General features: G+C 43.5%; 1 protein-coding gene across 1 annotated transcript in view; it reads left to right on the top strand.

Annotated features, from left to right (window-relative positions):
- LOC145393985 (uncharacterized) overlaps positions 1 to 18,755 on the top strand; it is a 113,832-nt gene that overhangs the window by 36,522 nt on the left and 58,555 nt on the right. Inside the window, exons 3-5 of the mRNA XM_080267958.1 lie at positions 4,342 to 5,094; positions 5,254 to 5,400; positions 5,593 to 5,772. Of these exons, the coding sequence (XP_080124084.1) occupies positions 4,342 to 5,094; positions 5,254 to 5,400; positions 5,593 to 5,772 (1,080 nt within the window). The remainder of the gene's footprint in view (positions 1 to 4,341; positions 5,095 to 5,253; positions 5,401 to 5,592; positions 5,773 to 18,755) is intronic.

The following is an 18,755-nucleotide window of genomic DNA, read 5'->3' as shown; positions in this document are numbered from 1 at the left end:
TGGAAGCATACATTCCCTTCTCATATCCTTTGACTAATGCAAGAAAGCCTTGGTTTAATCACGCTTGTTCTAATGCTGTCCACAACAAGGAGAAGGCTATAAAAGGTACCGGAGTAAACCCACCCCCGAACCACATCCATTTTATGTTTCTGCCCGGATTCATCCTAAGTCTGTTCTTTGGTCTGCTACAAATAATTTCATCTGTACTAAATGCTCTCAACTCTCCAACTCGAATTCTTCCCGCTTGTTCTGGCACCTTGCCAAAAACCTAACAACTTTAACTCGTCATCCTTCCTTCCTCTTTTCTACTCAGGTGGTTTGTTGCTATTTCTTCTACTGATAAAGCAGATCTCTTCACTCAGATTTTCTCCTTCAGTTCCATCTTAGACGATTCCGGTGCTGTTCCTCCATCACTTTCCTCACCCTGACTTCCTCATGGCTGACATTAAAATTTCTTCAACTTATGTATTTTCTGCCATCACTGGCCTCAATACTAACAAGGACCAGATGGAGTCCATCCTGTTGTCCTGAAGAACTGTGCTTCTGTGCCTACATCCTGCCTAGGAAAACTCTTTCGCCTTTGTCTATCAACTTGTACCTTTCCTTCTTGCTGGAAGTTTGCTCAGCCAGTCCCAAAGAATGGTGACCATTCCCAACCCTCTAACTATCGCCTAATTGCTTTAACATCCTGTGTCTCAAGAGTTTTCGAATCTGTTCTTAACAGAAAAATTTTAAAGCATCTCTCCTATCATACCTTTCTGATTGTCAGTATGGGTTCCGTCAGGGATGCTCCACTGGCGATCTCACCTACCTTTCAGACTCCTGGTCATCCTCCTTTCGGGACTTTGGAGAAAGCTTTGCTATTGCACTTGACATCTCAAAGACTTTCGATCGAGTCTGGCATAAATCTTTAATTTTCAAACTGCCCTCGTACGGTTTCAGTCCTTCTATCTGTGCCCTCATCTGTAGCTTCCTTTTTGGTCGTTCAGTAGCTGCTGCTGTAGACGGCCATCTTTCTTCTCTTGGATCTATGAACAGTGGTGTTCCTCAGGGCTCTGTCCTATCACCAACTCTCTTCCTTTTCTTCATCAATGACCTTCTAACCTGTACATCTACAGTAACCCTATCCACTCGTACGCTGTTGATTCCACCTTTCCATTCGGTTCCCGCAACATCCATCTCAGCAGTTACTTCAACAAACAAAGGATGAGGCTATGGCACACTTAATTTATGGCTTGGCTCATATCTCTGACTGGGGTGAAAATAATCTTATTTTTAATACACCTATCAACCCGACAAAATCTTCCACAGGAGTACCCACTTATGTTTGATAATATCCAGCTTAATCCTGCATCATCCTTAAACATACCTGGGGTTTCATTCTCTCGTGACTTATTTTGGAAAGGTTATATTACATCTCTTGTAAAATCTGCGTCCAAGAGATTAGGTGTGCTAAGTCAACTCCGTACCATCTTTACCCCTGCTCAGTTGTTGACTTTATGCATGGGTTTTATTCGCCCCTGTGGAGAGTAGAACTCTCACGTGTGGGGAGGCTCCCCACATACAGCTCTTCTCAATAGGATGGAATCAAAGGCTTTTCATCTCATTAGCTCTTCTCTTACTGGCTTCCTTCAACCTCTGTCTCTTTGCCGCACTATTGCATCTTTATCTCTTTTCTATCGCTACTTCAATGGTCATTGCTCCTTTGAACTGTCTGCTTGCATCCCTTCACCTCCACGACGGGTACGTAGCACCCATCTAGCAACAAACTCTTATCCTTTTTCTGCCCAGCTCTCTCATGCAAGAGTTAACCATTACTCCAAGTCCTTAATTTATACAACAGGTCAACTCTGGACCTGTCTCCCTCAGTCTGTACTTCCTACTTCCTTTGATCCAGTCTTTCAAGCGCAGTGTGTCCAGGCATCTCGAAGTGAACAGATCTTGAATTTGGCTGTTTTGTATTTTTTTCCTTGGAATGAATGGTTTCTGGGCTCCTGGTCTTTGGTTCCTTCTTCCTTGCATTAAAAAAAAAAATGGTCCACTCACTTGGTGTAGTGCTGCCTACTTCTTCCTTCACTTCTATCATTCTTTTTCTCTGTCTGCCCTCCTCTGTTCCTATTTCTCCCATCCTTCCTGTTACCTTTTATTACCCGTCCCCGCCCCGGAGGGGGTCTTGTTTTCACCCGGTTTGTCTGTTTGTCTCTGTCAGTCTTTCTTTTAGCAGCTTTACGTGAAAACTAGTGGTGCAATATTGAGAAAAATTAAAGGAGTGATGGGCTATGACCATCTGTTAACCTGATTAAATATTGGGCCAAAGCCCAAGCTGTAAGCCCCAAAAATGTAGAAAAAAAAGTAAAACAAATCGTTTTTCCTCCATAACCCCTTTCAAATTCATCATATTGATATGAAACTAAAACCTAAAGGTGGATCTTTCATATCTGCATCTGTACCATGCCTCATTCCATCAGAGGTGTCAGCTAGCGGTAAAGGGATCAATGTCAGGTGGGTTGGGCCTAAAATTTAAGTGGGCATAAGATCATAAATTTTCACCCAATTTACTCCAAATTTGATATGTGACATCTTTGACTAGATATCCTGTTGTGTTTATACGTCAGTACTATAAAGAGTGCTGGGGACAGATTTGCTGTGGCTTGGCACCACTTCTTGTTACTCTTCTTTCCTTTTCAGGTGACTTTACATTGAGTGGCAAGCCTAATGGTTTCCCACAAGCCAGGACACCATTAACAGCGCTTGGTGGTAACCATATAACCAACCCATACATGTTCTTATGGGTCAACAAGTGGGTTAGCATAGTGCTAGTGCCCCTCCCCAAAAAACAACTAACTCAAAGACAAACGGCCACCCTTTAAGGGAATAAGGCATTTGGCGATAGATAGACAGATTATTGGCCAGCTCCATGCTGCCCTCATTGTCAGTCGCATGTTCCTTCTTGTTGTCTTTATTCTAGTTTATTGTGGTAGGCACTTCTGCCTTTCAGAATTAACCAATTCCATCCAAACCTGGAGACAATGACCTGCCTATGACCTAGTTGTGTCTGCAAGGTTTTGGTTGTTAGGCAACGGGTAGTTGCATAGCAACTGCCAAAAACCCGCATTTTCATACATTCCACGTTTTCAGCTTTAGAAGCATTTCTAATGGGTGTAGAAAGCTCTGACTTCTTTAGGTATAATCTTGAAGTCTTTCCCTATTGGAAGCGTGCTGTCCATTTTCCCCTCTTCTATTTTTCGAGTCACAACCTTGCTAAGATTGGCCTCAGCATCCCTGGCAGTGTTGTTTAATTGTGGCAGGCCCTTCTACCTTCCAGAATTAACTGATCCTTACCAAACCTGGATACAATGACCAGCCTACGACCTAGTTGTGTCCGCAAGGTTTTGGTCGCTAGGCAAATAGCAGTTGCTTAGCAACGGCTGGCCTGCTTAGCCCCTCCATGGCCGTGAGCCCAGAAACTGTCGGGACCCCAGTGGTCAGCCCCGGCACCATTTTTTCAAATTTCGAAAATCGATATTTTTGTTCATACCAAATTCAAGAGAAACGTTTGGCGAACCTGGCAATGCAACTTTTAGCTTCCTAAGCCCATCCTATAGTTTGCGAAAAATTTCACAAAATCACTGCTATATGCCGGTGAAAAGTAGGGAGAGCAGTGGATAAAAACATAGCATTAAGAAATATCCATATTTTCACTCCTTTAAAGAGTTTCATGGTGCTGAAATGATTTGAAATGACTAGATATGTGTAATACAAGCAAAATCAGTACATAATATGGGAGGTTTCATAAAAAAAAATATATTATTTTTTTCAAAGTTTTATTTATGTTTCTTGTGCTTATGCAAGTATCGAGTTATTTCTGTTGTCTAGGTGGTTTAGTTCGTGTCAAAAGAGTGGTGACAGATGATATTTTTAGGCTCTAACCCGATAAGGGTCCTTCTTTGTCAGGCTGAAGTGCAACGGCCCACTAAGAGAGGGCCATCGTCGCCTACCGGCTTATTATTATTATTATTATTTTACTGCTGAATTTACTGTATATGTAGGTGGCCATACAGTTTGTGGTTAAACAGTGATATATTAGACATCGTATATTCGGAACTATATTCATTATCAGTATACCTAATACTGGACTCCATAATTGTTGTTGTCTTTTATATGTATATTCAAACTTGTATCAGAAGCATTCTGTAAATCAAGTGCAATACAGATGACGGATACACTGTATCTTGTTGCCGATTTTTCTCTGATGTATAGACTGTCTAATAAGTTAAAAGATCATCTGTGGTCTGATTCGAAATTCGTCAGAAACTAATGAATATTAACTTTATGCCACAGAACAATCCCGATGAATGCAGTGTGTGTTATATCACCTACGATGAGAGAGAGCATCGGCCGCGAACTCTACCGTGTGGCCATAGTTTTTGCTCTCCCTGCGTCATTACCTTAATTGCCAATGGTCATCTGTCCTGCCCCGACTGCCGCACCTCTCATCCTGCCACCTCCATAGATCAGTTCCCTATCAACTATGGTATGGAGGCCATGATAAAGCAGAAGAAGGAGGCACATGTGACACAGAAACCAGAAACTGTCGTTGAGCAGGGAAATGGAAAAACTTCAACAGAAATGCAGATGCAGGTAAACGCACATAACACAGTCCAGAAGAGGCTCACGGGGATGAGCAAGAAGCTGCAGTCCCTGCTGGAGGAGCAGATGAGAAACGTGAGTGGCCTGATCACTAACTGCCAAGACATTCAGTCTCAGTTGGACCAGTACCAGACCCAGCTGGCAGACTGGAGGGACCAGCACATCCAACTGCAGGACAAACTCCTTGCCTTAGTTGAGCAAAACAAACTGGCAGTGATGTTGATAGAGCAGGAAGAAGCCAACGTGGTGGCCATGAGACAAGAAAGAGAAGCCAAAGAGAAACAGTTGAGAGCTGCACTGGAGTTTTTGCAGGAGGTTAACGCAGCACAGGAGGCAGACACAGCCATCGACCATGCTGATCAGTGCAGCATAGAAATTGAAGACTTGAGGCAGAAGTGCCAGGATCTCTTTCCAAACATCAACACACTCTCCACCAGCAGAAAGGTGGGCAGCCACTCCCTTAGCTTTTCTTCTACCACTGCTCCGTTATGAACATGAGAAAACGTGCAGTAATATCGCTAGGTACTGTTGCATCATTAAGACATAATTGATAGATCTGGTATTCAAAGCCTCCACCATTAATGCATGTGTTTGTACGGGCAGGTACATGAGGTCACCAGGATGGCCCTGGAAATAGTGTCAGAGAGCAGTGATGCCACACCAACCCTAGACCTCTTACTACACCCAGACCCAACCTCTACCATCATGGAGAAGGTGAAGGATATTACAGACCTACTGGGAAAAGTAAAGGTACGTTTCACTTTAGTGTTTCTCCTCAATGCCTCCTTAATGCACAGGCACCGTCAGTGGTTAATATTGTATTTGTGCTGTCCACAGGAAATATAATGTCCCGAGACAATCAACACGTAATAAAGACTTGGCACTTTCCACATGTAATAATGGCAATGTTAGTAGGTAATAATGTACTGGATCTGTTTGCAGGTTCAGGATCTCCTCAGTATGAATCGATCTGTCAAGAGACTGGTGGAGGCTGGCCATTTGGTGGCTGTCCAAGAAGATCATGGTCGTTATCGCTCATCCAGGATCACCCTAGAAAATGGCCGGCTATACCTCCACTGCCTCCTGGACCAGCCCCCACCGCCCCATTCCCGCACACTCCCGGTAAATCCATCACTCTCTCGTATGCACTGACTCTTTCCCTGTTTATTTTGCAATTCCTGCTAGTTGCTTATGTGGCCAACTTTTATCGTCATACCTTGTACATCTGGCATATATTGTTTGAGGATAATTTCTGTTAATATTTTGTTTAACAGTTCATATATAGATCATACGTTTCTCTTATGATATCCTTCAGTCTCAACAGAAACTATTAGTATATCTCTCTATAGAAAGTAGGGTAATCCCAGAGGGATGACCACAAAGAAATTGCCTCTAGATCGCCATGTCCTCCATAACTGACGCGTTTCATTCATGTGCCTCTTCATATCGTCCCTCCCATTCATCCACAGTCTCCTACTCCTCTTCTTTTTCCATCTTTCTCACATACACAATAGTTGACAGTTTCTCACTCTGTTTACTTACAACGATCAGTATGTGCCTACTCACTCTTCCTGGTTCATCCATATCAGTACCACAACTTTCTTAAACCACCTCACTTCCCTTTCTGTTTTTTCACGTAATTGCACGTTCTTCCTTCAGGTAACCTATTTCCACCCTTCTTACTCTTGACTTCCATACTTCCAGCAAATCCACAGTTCACTTCCCTGCATTGATGTGAGAGTCACAGTACTGTCATTCAACGACCTCTTTACCTCTAGGCTTACCTCTAAACTAGCATCGTTACTCATATTATCGACACTTCTCTCCTAAATGCACATGATCACCTGTATGTAACCCACACAGACGCATAGGTGGTGAGGAAAACCGATTCCCATGAAAAATGACATTATTACCTTGAATTGATGTTATACATTTACCAGAATCCCCACCCAAGCTTCATCCTGATGACTTCAGTGCACCGCCAGTAACAACAGGCATTTGCGTCGTACCTCCACTAAAAGTTGTCGCAGAGAGGTTATATCCTTCCTCTTAACCCCCCCCAACCTCGATTACGGAAGTATTACACTCATCGTCACAACCGTCACAATTATGGCTTTGATAATACCATCCATACTAAACTGTTAATAACATATCGAGCTAATTTCTAAGTTGTATTATCTTATTGGCCTCAGTCACCTGAAAGGCTTAGAACGGGGTTTACGTGGTGGGGGTGAGAGGTAGGCCACGAGAAGTGAGTTGTACATCCGTACACGCACCTCAGAATCTAGGGAGATTGTGAGCACTGGGGATCCTAACTACCAGAAGGGACTGTTCAAAGTTACATGCTGCTTGGCTATGATCAACATCATTTTAGTCATACCAGTCTTTCCTTATTTTGGTAGCGTTCGCAATAGCGAGGCGGTTGATATGCTTTGGTCGTCGTGCACATGCATCTTTCTGTCTGCTTGTTTCTGAGTAAAATAACTCAAATAGTTCTAATCCAAATTTGACCAACTTTGGTAGAAGGGTTCAGGATCAAATGAAGGGTTGTCTTTTTTTTTTTTTTTTTTTTTTTTTAGAGCACTACGTCAGTGGTCAAGGTCACAAGTCAAATTAAACTTAAACAAATTTTATCCAATGTAGACTAAACTTTGTGCAGGGCCACTGGTTAACCCGTCATGTCCCGAGGTTTTCCGCACCTCCAACATCCCCCAATCCCGAGGTATTTTTGAATTTTTTTTTTTTGGGGGGGTGAGAAACATCGAAAATTCATAGAGAAATCGCTCACCTGAGGTTTAAAATACTCGATCCAGGTAGGAGTACCTCCTTACCTGACTGGGTTTTCTAACAGGCTGGCACCAAAGAAAACGAGTTCTATGGGAGGGTAACTATTTCACACAACTCATAAACGGTATTTATTTATTTACTTGGTACATTTCCTCGCTCTGGTTTCCTTGGATAACTCACCCGGTCGTGTTTACTGCCATTCAAACACCACCCACAAGACCACATCGTAGATCTAGGTTTAAAGGATACCTGGCGTAGGGGTACTTGAGTCACTGGATGAGCGTTGTCACTAACAACTGGAGGTGTAATTCTAGTAGGGGTTGGAACAAGAGTATATTGGTTTTCAAGCAGTAATATAGGCATTATAAGCATTGTTTCACTCACTAACTAATCACCATACCTGACCTTCTTTTGCCACATTACCTGATCATTATTTCTGACTGTTTCTTCTTCTAATGCTATGTAAACTTTGTCCTCCACATTGTCATCGATTGGGGAATCACTCTGGCCCTGAATATCTTTACTGGCCAGGTCACTGGTAGCAGGTGAATTGCCAAGACAATGGCGCGAGGGGGGAGGTTATGCGATGTAAGGCATTGTTCCTGCTTGGCATCTTGTAGAGGAATAGAGGAAGGTGTCCCGTGTATATGTACGAAAAATCACGCGAAAATTGAAAATTGTGCAAATTAAGGACCTTGCAATTGCACGACGTACCAGTACGTCGCCGGGACTGGCAAATGCAAAATGTTGCAACGTACCCATATGTCGACGGGACGGGGTGGCTTAAGGCAGTGGTGAAGGGATTCCAATCCGAGAACAATTAATCAAAGGTCAAAATGGAAAGGTCAAATGTGAAAGTCACATGGTTGTACCACACTTGGCGGAATGGATTAGAATAAGGCAAGAACAAAGGGATTTGGTAAGGAAAACAATCAGTGAAAAAAATCAAGGTGAGAGGACAAAGTTAACTATAATTTTGATCCGATATAGATTAAACGCTATGGAAGGATTAATTGTAAAGCAGTGAAGAAGGATTCCATCCCGATATCACTCAGCTGAAGTTCAACGTCCCTGGGAAAGGTCAGATGAAAAGGGCCAAACATGCCAGAAGGGCTGAATGTAAGGCAAGGACGAAAGAATCCGATTTTTAGAAGACTCAGTGAAAGGCCAAGGTCACAAGACAAGCAAATCCAGACCCACATGTTACCATAGATGAATAAAAAACCTGAAAAGCATTGCTCTTAGCCGTAGAGTATCCATGGATCTGAGAGACCCACCCACCTAGTGTCTTATGCTAGTTTCACCTATTAACCCCTAAAACGCGGCTGTGTACGCACGATCCCCACGCTGTGGCGGGGTTGTAGCGGGGTCTGAGTACCTGTGGAAAAATATTTGCCAAAAATCATAGATTAACCCTAGAGCATTAAAATTTTTATGGCATATATTACATTCAGCTATCTCCTGAGCCACATGTTGAGCCTTCGTTGACTACCAAAGGACTTGTGAAGACTTGCAAAGTTGGGTAACAAAGTCTTCACTCTCACACCTCCAGAAACCCGGTTTTCTTTCTACCACAGCCTCAATCTGTCACAGTACACTTTATACAACAACGTACAGGTTGTTTGGAATCCGTATTTGTAAATAAGAACTGAAAATAAGGCTAAAATGGACGGAGCGCACATCCGACATGCAGCGCGGTGGCGATCTTCCCGTCAATATTGTCACATTTGCCTTTTCTCGGCAAAAAACACGTATACTCCTTTTTTTTCCATCATAGGACTTCGCAAACGTTTGCCTGTCACTATTACGGCCATAAAAATCAATGTCACTGCCAATATTGTGGATTGGGATTGAGGAAGACCATCGCGGCGCGAGTTTATTCAGCCTTACGGCAGGCACTTTATTCTCGCTCCTGTCGGCCACTCGCACTTCATTTCTATCGCTCACTTTCACTGTATCTGTTTTTTTTTTGCCTTATTCATCAGTGTCACTGTCCAGTGTTATAAAAATAATATTTTATACACAAAAAACTTTCACTTTCAGAACATAGAATAGGAAAATATGCTTTCATCTTTTTACACTGGAGTGACTGTCACTCGCAATACTTATATTATTACTATGTACAATTATTTACAACAAAAAACACTGTAACTGTCAGTGCTTTTACAAGTACATACACAAATTTACACTCATCAGGCTGTCACTGTCAGCACGTAAAAGAAAACTAAACAATATTATCGCTGTCACTCTCAGTATTTTTCCCAATATTTTTACCCTTATTTTCAAAATCTACTTAGGCTGTGGTAGTCAAAAAAACACGGGTAAGCACAGAGGGGAACTTTGCACTCTTTGCACTGCAAGGAGGTGCGCCTAAAAGTTCTTTCCTGCCTGGTAGTGTGGCTGCACACATGACACCTCCTCAGTGCTTTCCCCTTCTTTGCAGTGGCTGGCAGTGGCTCCAGGCGGTGTCGCTGAAGGTAGACCATACACTGTAGGCGGTCTGGAGGTGTGTGAGGGTGGCGTTTGGGACCTGTAGAAAGCACCTGGCCGTAACGCTGAAGCAGCTGGTAGACACAAGTCTTGGAGAATCGTCTGAGAGAGTAGTTGGCTGGCTTCCTGTTCTTGATTTTATACAGGATGAAGGCATTCAACATGCACATGTCAATCAAGTGCAAGAACACCTTCCTGTACCAACGACGATTTTTCCTCAGACAGTCAATCTCTCCAATCATCATATCCGACTTGTCCACCAGCCGCATATTGACGTTATAGTCAATGACAGCATCAGGCTTCATCACAGGCTCGCCAGTCCTTCTGTCGACCTTCCCTGTTGCCAGCATTTCACCCTTGTGTACTGTGGTGAGCATGTTCACGACTCTCTTATCGTGCCACCTGATCGCAAGCATCTTGTCAGATTTCTTCAGGTGCACGTCTCCCCGCTTTGACTTTTCAGCCTCGGGGAAGGCAGGGTAATGTGCCCTTTTACTTCTGACAGTGCCACAGGAGCCGACGCCGTGTTCAGAAAGGTACTTGGCGAGTTTTGGAGCTGTATAGTAATTGTCCGTATACAGGACATGATTCTCGCCAAAGTACTTTTCCAAAAGCACTTTCACCACAGAACCAGAGAATCCAAGGGGGTCAGTCTTATCCAAATCGACATTGCTGGCGGTGTAGATGACGAAGTCAAGGATGAACCCCGTCTTGCAGTCGCACAGCACGAAAAACTTGATTCCAAAGCGGTGGCGTTTGCTTGGAATGTACTGGACGAACCGAAGACGGCCCCTGAACAATACCAAAGACTCGTCAATCACGACTTTCTTGAACGGGCGCAAGAACCTCGTAAACTTACCTTTGATCATGCTCAGGATTCCCCTCACTTTCTCTAATGGGTCAGTTTGGGAAGGCTCATCATTATTCGCGAAGTGAAGATAAGTCATCAGCTGCCTAAAACGATTGCGGCTCATGTATTTATTGAATATGGGTGTTGGGCACAGCTCGTCGGAACCCCAGTACTCTTCCAACTTATGCTTCCAGTTGTGCGGCATTAGCAACATCAATCCAATAAATACAAAAAGCTCGCGGATCGTCAGAGGCACCCATGATGCCATCCGCGACGTGGATGGCGTCGCAGCCTCACCTTCTCCTTCGCGAACTGGCGCACATTGCCCCTCGTACCTGTTTGTCTCGGTACAGATGTGCTCCATAACCTCGTCGTCAAGGAAGGCCAACAGGTAGTCAACGCATTCACCATCGTCGTCCACAGGGAAGTCAGCCTGAAGTCCACACTCACTGTCATCAAAGGGCAGATCTTCAGGCACAAAATCTGATTCCTCTGACCACACGAAAGCATCTAAAGTTCCCTGCCTAGGCTGGGAGGTGCTTGGGGCGGCGGGGGGTGAGGCAGGTCGTGTGGGAGTGGGTGAGGCAGGCTGGGCAATAGTAGGTAAGGGAGAGGCTATCCCAGGCCCTGTTGGTGTTGTGGTGGTGGTGGTGGTGGTGGTGGGAGGGACATTATCACTTGGGTCAAGGTCACCCGCGGTGGCGTGACTCCTGAGTTGCCTAGTGGGAGTTAGCCTAGGGGACTTAACTTTACTTACACGAACACTAGGCCTACGATAACCTCTCATACGTAAAATTGCTCGTTTACTTCCCTTTCTCGGTGGTGAAGGAGACTCCGACGACTCAGGAGACAGGACAGCAGACGAGGAGGATGAGAGAACAGGGCTGGGAGTACGTGGCGGGCTTGCGGTGGCGTGACGTGGCGTAGGGGACAATGGCGGTGCACTGGGGTCTCCGCTCCTCTTCCTTTTTTCCCCCTTTCCATATTCGAGGCCCCTTTTCACCGGGGCCTTCCCTGTTGAGGTGCTGGGCACAGTCACAGTCTCCTCCAGCACAGAAATAATCACTTCAGGGCCTGAATCAGCACTCGATTGTGTCTCGGATTCAGCCAGGCTAGACCAAACACCCACGTCACTGCCATAGTCCATAGAGGCTTTCAACAGTTCTGAGGCTATTGCCGAGTCACTTAGCCCCTTGGTAGTCACTGATAAAGTTTTGAAGGGGGTTGAGGTAACAAAACCCTTTTTCGGAGGGCTAGAAGGCACGGAACTAGAAGAGCTCGAGCTTGACATGGTGTCACCGTGGCAGATTTGCGTGGACTGACGCTATTCTGGGGCAAACCGTGCGAAAAAATGACAGTGTGACAACTGGGGAAACAAGCGTTTCCCAATAGCAAAAAGTGCTTGCGAGATGACGGCGCAGATTGACACGTATCAGCCGTCCGCGCGTTGCCATATCGCACGACGAGGGAGGGCTGCGCATCGGTGCATCCGTGGGTAAAAAAATGAGACTTGGCAACAACCGAGGTCAGTAGTACAAAGGTCAAGTGTGCTAAAAGTAGCTCACGGGTGGCGGGACTGATAGACAATACCAGCTTGAGCCTGCTTGCCCGCGGTTATTCAAAATTAACTCAAATCGCAAACGCGACGACCCGCCGTTCTGCCCTTTGGGCCGACCGTCGCAAATGCGACGATCCGCGTTTTAGGGGTTAAAATAGGGATACCACGTTGACTCTCCCTCTGGCTTCCTGATTCAGTCATGATTGGTCCTATGTGCACTAATCTATACTTCAATTACATCAGCTCCTGCGGGGGGGGGGGTCTGTCAGACCCGACGATACCCTGCGAGGTATGGGTGTTGTACCTATAGTCGCGCTAGGTTATGGTCGTGATGGCGAGTTGAACATCAGGCACAAGGCAGCGGGTGGTCCGGAGAAGTCCTATTAATATTGAGAAGTTTTGATTATTAGTTATCTTTGCAGAATTTTCAAAGTAAGAATGTCTTCTTGTCATAAAAAATGTTGCATTTTTTTCCCCAAAAGTTTGCCGGTAATAGTTAAACCTTGAATTCTTCCAGTTTTGCTTATTAATCAGGTATTATATGGGTGAAAGTTATTGTGTAGCATTTCTTGTCAAACTGAAACGGAATCTAAAGGTGAATGTAGGGAAGGGTAAAGTTATGGTCTTCGAGAGAGGTGAAGTCAGTGAATGTACAGTGAGGGTGGATGATAAGGAAATGGAAAATTTGGGTACGTTTAAGTACTTGGGTAGTGTGATTAGTAAAGATGGAACTTTGGAGGGTGAAGTGCTTGAAAGGGTACAACAAGGAAGAAAGGTTGCTGGTTCCTTGAAGGCAGTGATAAGAAACAGGGAAGTGAGCATGGAAGTAAAAAAGTTATTACATGACAGTATTGTGATATCAACTCTGATACATGGAAGTGAAGCTTGGACGTTGTTGGAGGGACACAAGTCAAGAGTGAGAGCAGTGGAAATGAGTTATTTGAGAGGAGCCTGTGGAGTCACATGGAGAGACAGACTGACAAATGAGGATTTGTGGTGTGGATGTGATAGGAAGCATTTGGAGAAACACATTGAGGTGGTTTGGCCATGTGGAAAAGATGGAGAGTGAGAGACTGATGAGGAGAGTGTATGTGAGTGAGGTAGAGGGGGAGGGGAAGGCCAAAGATGAGATGGAGGGATGGAGTGGAGAGGTATATGAGAGAGGGGGATGCAAATTGGGAGCATGGAAGTGAAACGGCTGGGGACAGGGTGACGTGGAGGCGATTTGTTTGTGGCACCCCGTATAAGGAATTGAGGTGTCTGGCAATAGATGATAGAAATTGAGCATACTTTCATTTTCATGAGTATTTTTCTTACCGGGTCTGACAGACCCAATGATACTCTTACTGTTACACATTTCCCAAGATACCCTTCTAGGGTTAATCTGACCATACGTGATGGAAGGATTGAGGGTGTTGTTATTGAGAATAATATCAAAGGTCAAGATCACATGGCAAGGTCAATGAACAGAAGGAGCTTTGATGCGAGTTAAACCGAATTATTAAGATTTTAGAGTATGTTAAGGTGAAGGGATTCATTTTTAAGAGCAGTCCATCGAACAAGATCACGGGGTAAGATCAAATGTTTGGACTAGGTGGTGGAAAGACTGCTGGTTAATTAAGAATGAAGAGATTTGATTTTGAGACGGATGGTTGTAAAATCATGGTCTCTTGACAGTTATGATCCGTTTTTGACAAGGCTTAGTAAAATGGTAGAGGATCTAGCAGCAATAAAGCCATTCGAATTGCAGGACAGTTGTTCGAAGATGAAGATTATTTAGCATTTTAACCATCTGTATGGCGCAGGTGTTGCATTTCCTGAGTACTAATTATTGATCTTAGTTACGTTTGGAGGAAAACTCGGCCTGTTTTCTTCTTCTTTACTACTACTACTGCTACTGCTACTACTACTACTACTACTAGTAATAGTAGTATTTTGGAAGTGTATCAAATAGCATGCATACCGCAGGATTGGATATGCAGTTTCCATGTTTTCTTTGAATGCACGGGAAGAAACTGTACATCTGCTTTATGTTACACTAAATGATCGCCCGGCACACTTCCCATCATTACATCACTAAACAGACGCATATGAGGTGTAGCGAAAAAGCCGCCTTCCCAGACTGTAAACGACAGTAGTGAGAGAGACAGAGGAAGGCAGAGGATGTAGACACTACTTAGGATGATGAGCCGGCAGGGAACGGGAGAGTTGAGACAATCAATATAAATTAAGAAGCTAAAACAAGTGCAGTGGAGAGAACTGTCTCCAAACCTTCCTATCCAAGGTCATGCCTATCCTGCAGACAAAGTGATATGTACATCATATTATGAGGAAGTGCCGAGTCAGAGGGAAGCTACATGCACAGCACTGCCCCCTCTTTCACTCACAGTGACAGATGCAGAGAGAGGTTCATGATACATAGACTTTCCTTGCTAACCGTTTAATCGTTCCACGCTAATACTTACAGGCTCGTAGAATACATGAGCCAAATCCTACATATTGGAATGCTTCTTTATCATGATGAAGGTGAAAGGAATAGAGTAAACAAGAGACAGGGGTGGTTGTCTTTGTCTTCCTGCCTTCGTCCACCACTCTTAATTTGGTCTTATACGCTCTCTTCCTCTCACCTCTTCCTGCATCTACTCTATTACTGACTGTGATAAAATATTATCATCAAAATATGAATACATTTCCAAAATGTTCGGTGTTATCTTCGAAGCAATGTCCGGGCGATATTACACCGATTAATTAATTACTAATTAGCTGCATAGCACTAGAATGCGAGAATGTTTGTATTCGTCTTCTGTCTTTCCAACTTATATCATTACAGCAATCATCCCTACATAATACCTCGAGTCTTTCTGTAGCACTACACGACAGAATGTGGCATCATATTTACAAATAATGACCTGTCTCATGCCACATTGATACAGGAGCCCTACCCTGCATCACAAAACTCTTCCATTCAATCTACCTCCTCCACCTCAAACATTCCCTTCTATGCCTGCACCACCTCAAACATTCCCTTCTACGCCTGGACCACCAATACGTCCTGCACTTCACCTTCCAGCCAGTCGTCTTAATCCCTTACATCCCTCTGTGACCCTGTTTCTCAGAAGGATTAGATAAGAAGACCAAGGAAAACAAGAGACAGATGATAAAATACAGTAAGCATAATAATAACGAATTTATACTGTTCAGATTCACTATACTGAATAAGCCGTTATCTCTTTTCCACATTATCTTGCAACGTAATTCCATAATACATAAATTATAACATTCCATGAAAAGTAATTGTTAACAATAATTTTATAATGTGTAATTTGTGGGAAATTATTTGTTATGAAACACAGAACGTTTACTACCAAAGATAATGCAATGGAGTGTGATTAGTTAACAGGAATTTTCAATCTACATTATCTTCCATCCGAGATTGATTTTTTTTTTTTTTTTTTATAAATAACAGAACGGAGGAAGGAAAAACAAATGGGTAAAAAAAAAAATCCATACACCAGATTACTGGTGTCCTCTCTTCATAAAATATCTGTTACTGTTAGACTTGAACAGTTGTGGGTTGAAATTTGGAGGAAAACAACTCTGGGGAAGCGAGTTCCAGAGAGATGCAGTTCGAGGAATGAAAGAATTCTGATAGGCAGAAGTTCTGCAATATGGTTGAGTGACATTCCAGTCATGAGCACTGCCAGATGCCCGTGTAGCACGAGGGAAGGCATGGAGAGGTGGCACCATCGACGCAACTTCGTCTGAGCATTTGCCAAAAAAATATCTGTAAAATAATGCAAAGGAGGCAACATTCCTTCCTACTTGCAGGGGAGGTAGTTTATATGTAATGGCAGGGTTGTTAATGATTCTAACAGCTTTATTCTGAATTTTGTCTAGTTGTCTTAATGCAACCTCTCCACAACCATTCCACAAGGGTGAGCAATATTCAAGCTGAGAGCGCTCATGACTCTTATAAATTATAGCTAACTGCTCATCGTCGAAGAAGTTACGGACTCTGTACAATAATCCAAGTTTCTTTGAGGCGGTTTTAGCAAGTGATCTGACATGAGAGGTCCAGCTGATGGCACTGTTAAGTGAGACACCAAGAATTTCAATACTTTTGGAGATGGGAATATTAGTAGCACTGAAGGTAATGTACGAATCTGGCAATATCTGTCTATTAGTAAACTGTATATATTTAGTTTTACTAGCATTAAAAGAGACAAGGTTGTTTTGTCCCCATTCACTGATTGTAGATAGATCTTGATTTATGGAGATGGCTGTACTGAGTTGAGAGGTAGAGATATTGGACTTTGTAAATGGATGTCTGAGTGTGAATGAACTATGTAGTGTTGAGTCATCTGCATATGAGTGAATGGGATTGTGAGTGACAGATAAGAGACCATTAATATGAACCAGAAATAGGGTTGGCGCCAGAACTGATCCCTGCAGCACACCGGCGTTGAGTGGAAATTGGAGTATACATCATCTACTTTTACTCTTATTTTCCTGTCACTAAGATAAGAAGAAATCAAAGGAACAAAAGACGTTAGTCCATAGCAAGGGAGTTTGGACAGCAGGGAACGGTGCCATACTCTGTCGAAAGCTTTAGAGATATCAAGAGCTACTGCATGAGTTTCTCCAAAAAGATCAATTGATTGATGGATGGTATGAGTAAAGAGATTGAGTATGTCAATGGTGGATCTTTCGTGGCGAAAACCGTATTGTCTATCACTAATTAAGTTGTTGGATTCAAGATGTTTAACAATATGCTTATTAATTAAAGTTTCAAATACCTTACCAAGAGAAGATGTGACAGCTATTAGTCTGTAATTGGAGGGGTCAGACGATCTTCCTTTCTTCGGAACTGGGTGGATATTGGCTTCTTTCCATGAATTTGGGAATAAAGAAGTACGTATGCATAGTCTGAATAATTTAGCTAGGACAGAGGTAAGTTCAGATAGAGAGAGAGAGAGAATTTTCGCATTTTTCCCTTGCTCTTCATATTTTTCTCCCCTTGGTCAATGATTTTCCTATCATTTTTTTGTCCTTCCTTCCTCTTTTCCATTTGCTCATCAACCATCACTCCATTTATCTATCCTGCTTGTTTCATCCTTCATCTCCTTACATTCATTCTTCCCTATCCTTCTGGCATACTGGCATACCTACGAAGATGAGTAAATACTCATCTCCGTAGGTGAGGGCGCCCATAATCCACTCACTTGATATACCGTAATGCTGCACACTTCTTCCTTCATGTCTGCCATTCTTTTTCCTATGTCTGTCCCCATCTCTTTCTATTTCTCTCATAATTTCTGTCACTATTTACTATTTTTTCCACTTAAGGTGGCTGTACACTGAGTGGTAAGTCAAATGTTTTCTTGTAACCCAGGAAACTATTTACAATGCTGGGTGGTAGCCATATAACCAAGTAAATGGATCTGTGTTAACTGGGTGGAGACGCAAATGTGGCATCCACCCAGGAGCCAAGCCTACACATTAATCCGCGCGCCTCAGTGTAGCGAGGCGCTATCAGCCACTTGTCAACATTGGTTCCCTGCATGGGATGGCTCAGCAGGGGAGGTTGCTTGCCTATGGTTGATGGGCCTGCTCAATCAGACAGAATGGGGTAGTGCAGCAACAACTCATGTCCGGTCTTCCCTCCTCATTTCCTATCTTTTCGTTTTCCACTTACATTACCTTTTGTACATTCCTTGTTGCCATGTCAGTATTATCCTCCCTTCCTCACATCTGAGGCTTTTCTCCTCTTTCGGCACTTTCATTTAACCCGCCCCGTCCTGTCGACGTATGGGTACGTCGCAACGTTTTGTCACAGCTAGTCCCGACGACGTACTGGTACGTTGCACAATTGCAAGGTTCATAATTTGCACAATTTTCAATTTTCGTGCGTCATTTTTGGTACGTATAAACGGGACACCTTCCTCTATTCCTCGACTAGATGCCAGGCAGGGATAATGCCTTACACTGCATAACCTCCCCCCCCCCCTGCACGCCATTGTCTTGGCAATTCACCTGTTACCAGTGACCTGGCCAATAAAGATTCAGGACCAGAGTGATTTCCCAAACGATGACAATGTGGAGGACAAAGTTTACATAGCATTAGAGGAAGAAACAGTCAGAAATGATGATCAGGTAATGTCGCCAAAAAAGGTCAGGTATGTTGATGAGTTAGTGAGTGAAACAATGCTTATAATGCCTATATTACTGCTTGAAAACCAATATACTCTCGTACTGCATATAAATTCGTACCAAATTAATAAATAAATACCGTTTATGAGTGGTGTGGAATAGTTACCCTCCCATAGAACTCGTTTTCTTTGGAGCCAGCCTGATAGAAAACCCAGAAAGGTAAGGAGGTACTTCTACCTGTATCGAGTATTTTTGACCTCAGGTGAGCAT

Source organism: Coenobita brevimanus, chromosome 3 (genome assembly GCF_032717465.1).
Source record: "Coenobita brevimanus isolate Jiangsu-jjx chromosome 3, ASM3271746v2, whole genome shotgun sequence".
Taxonomy (NCBI): Eukaryota; Metazoa; Arthropoda; class Malacostraca; order Decapoda; family Coenobitidae; genus Coenobita; species Coenobita brevimanus.
The sequence above is the reverse complement of the archived record's forward strand: the minus strand, read 5'-3'. Positions and strand labels throughout refer to the sequence as shown.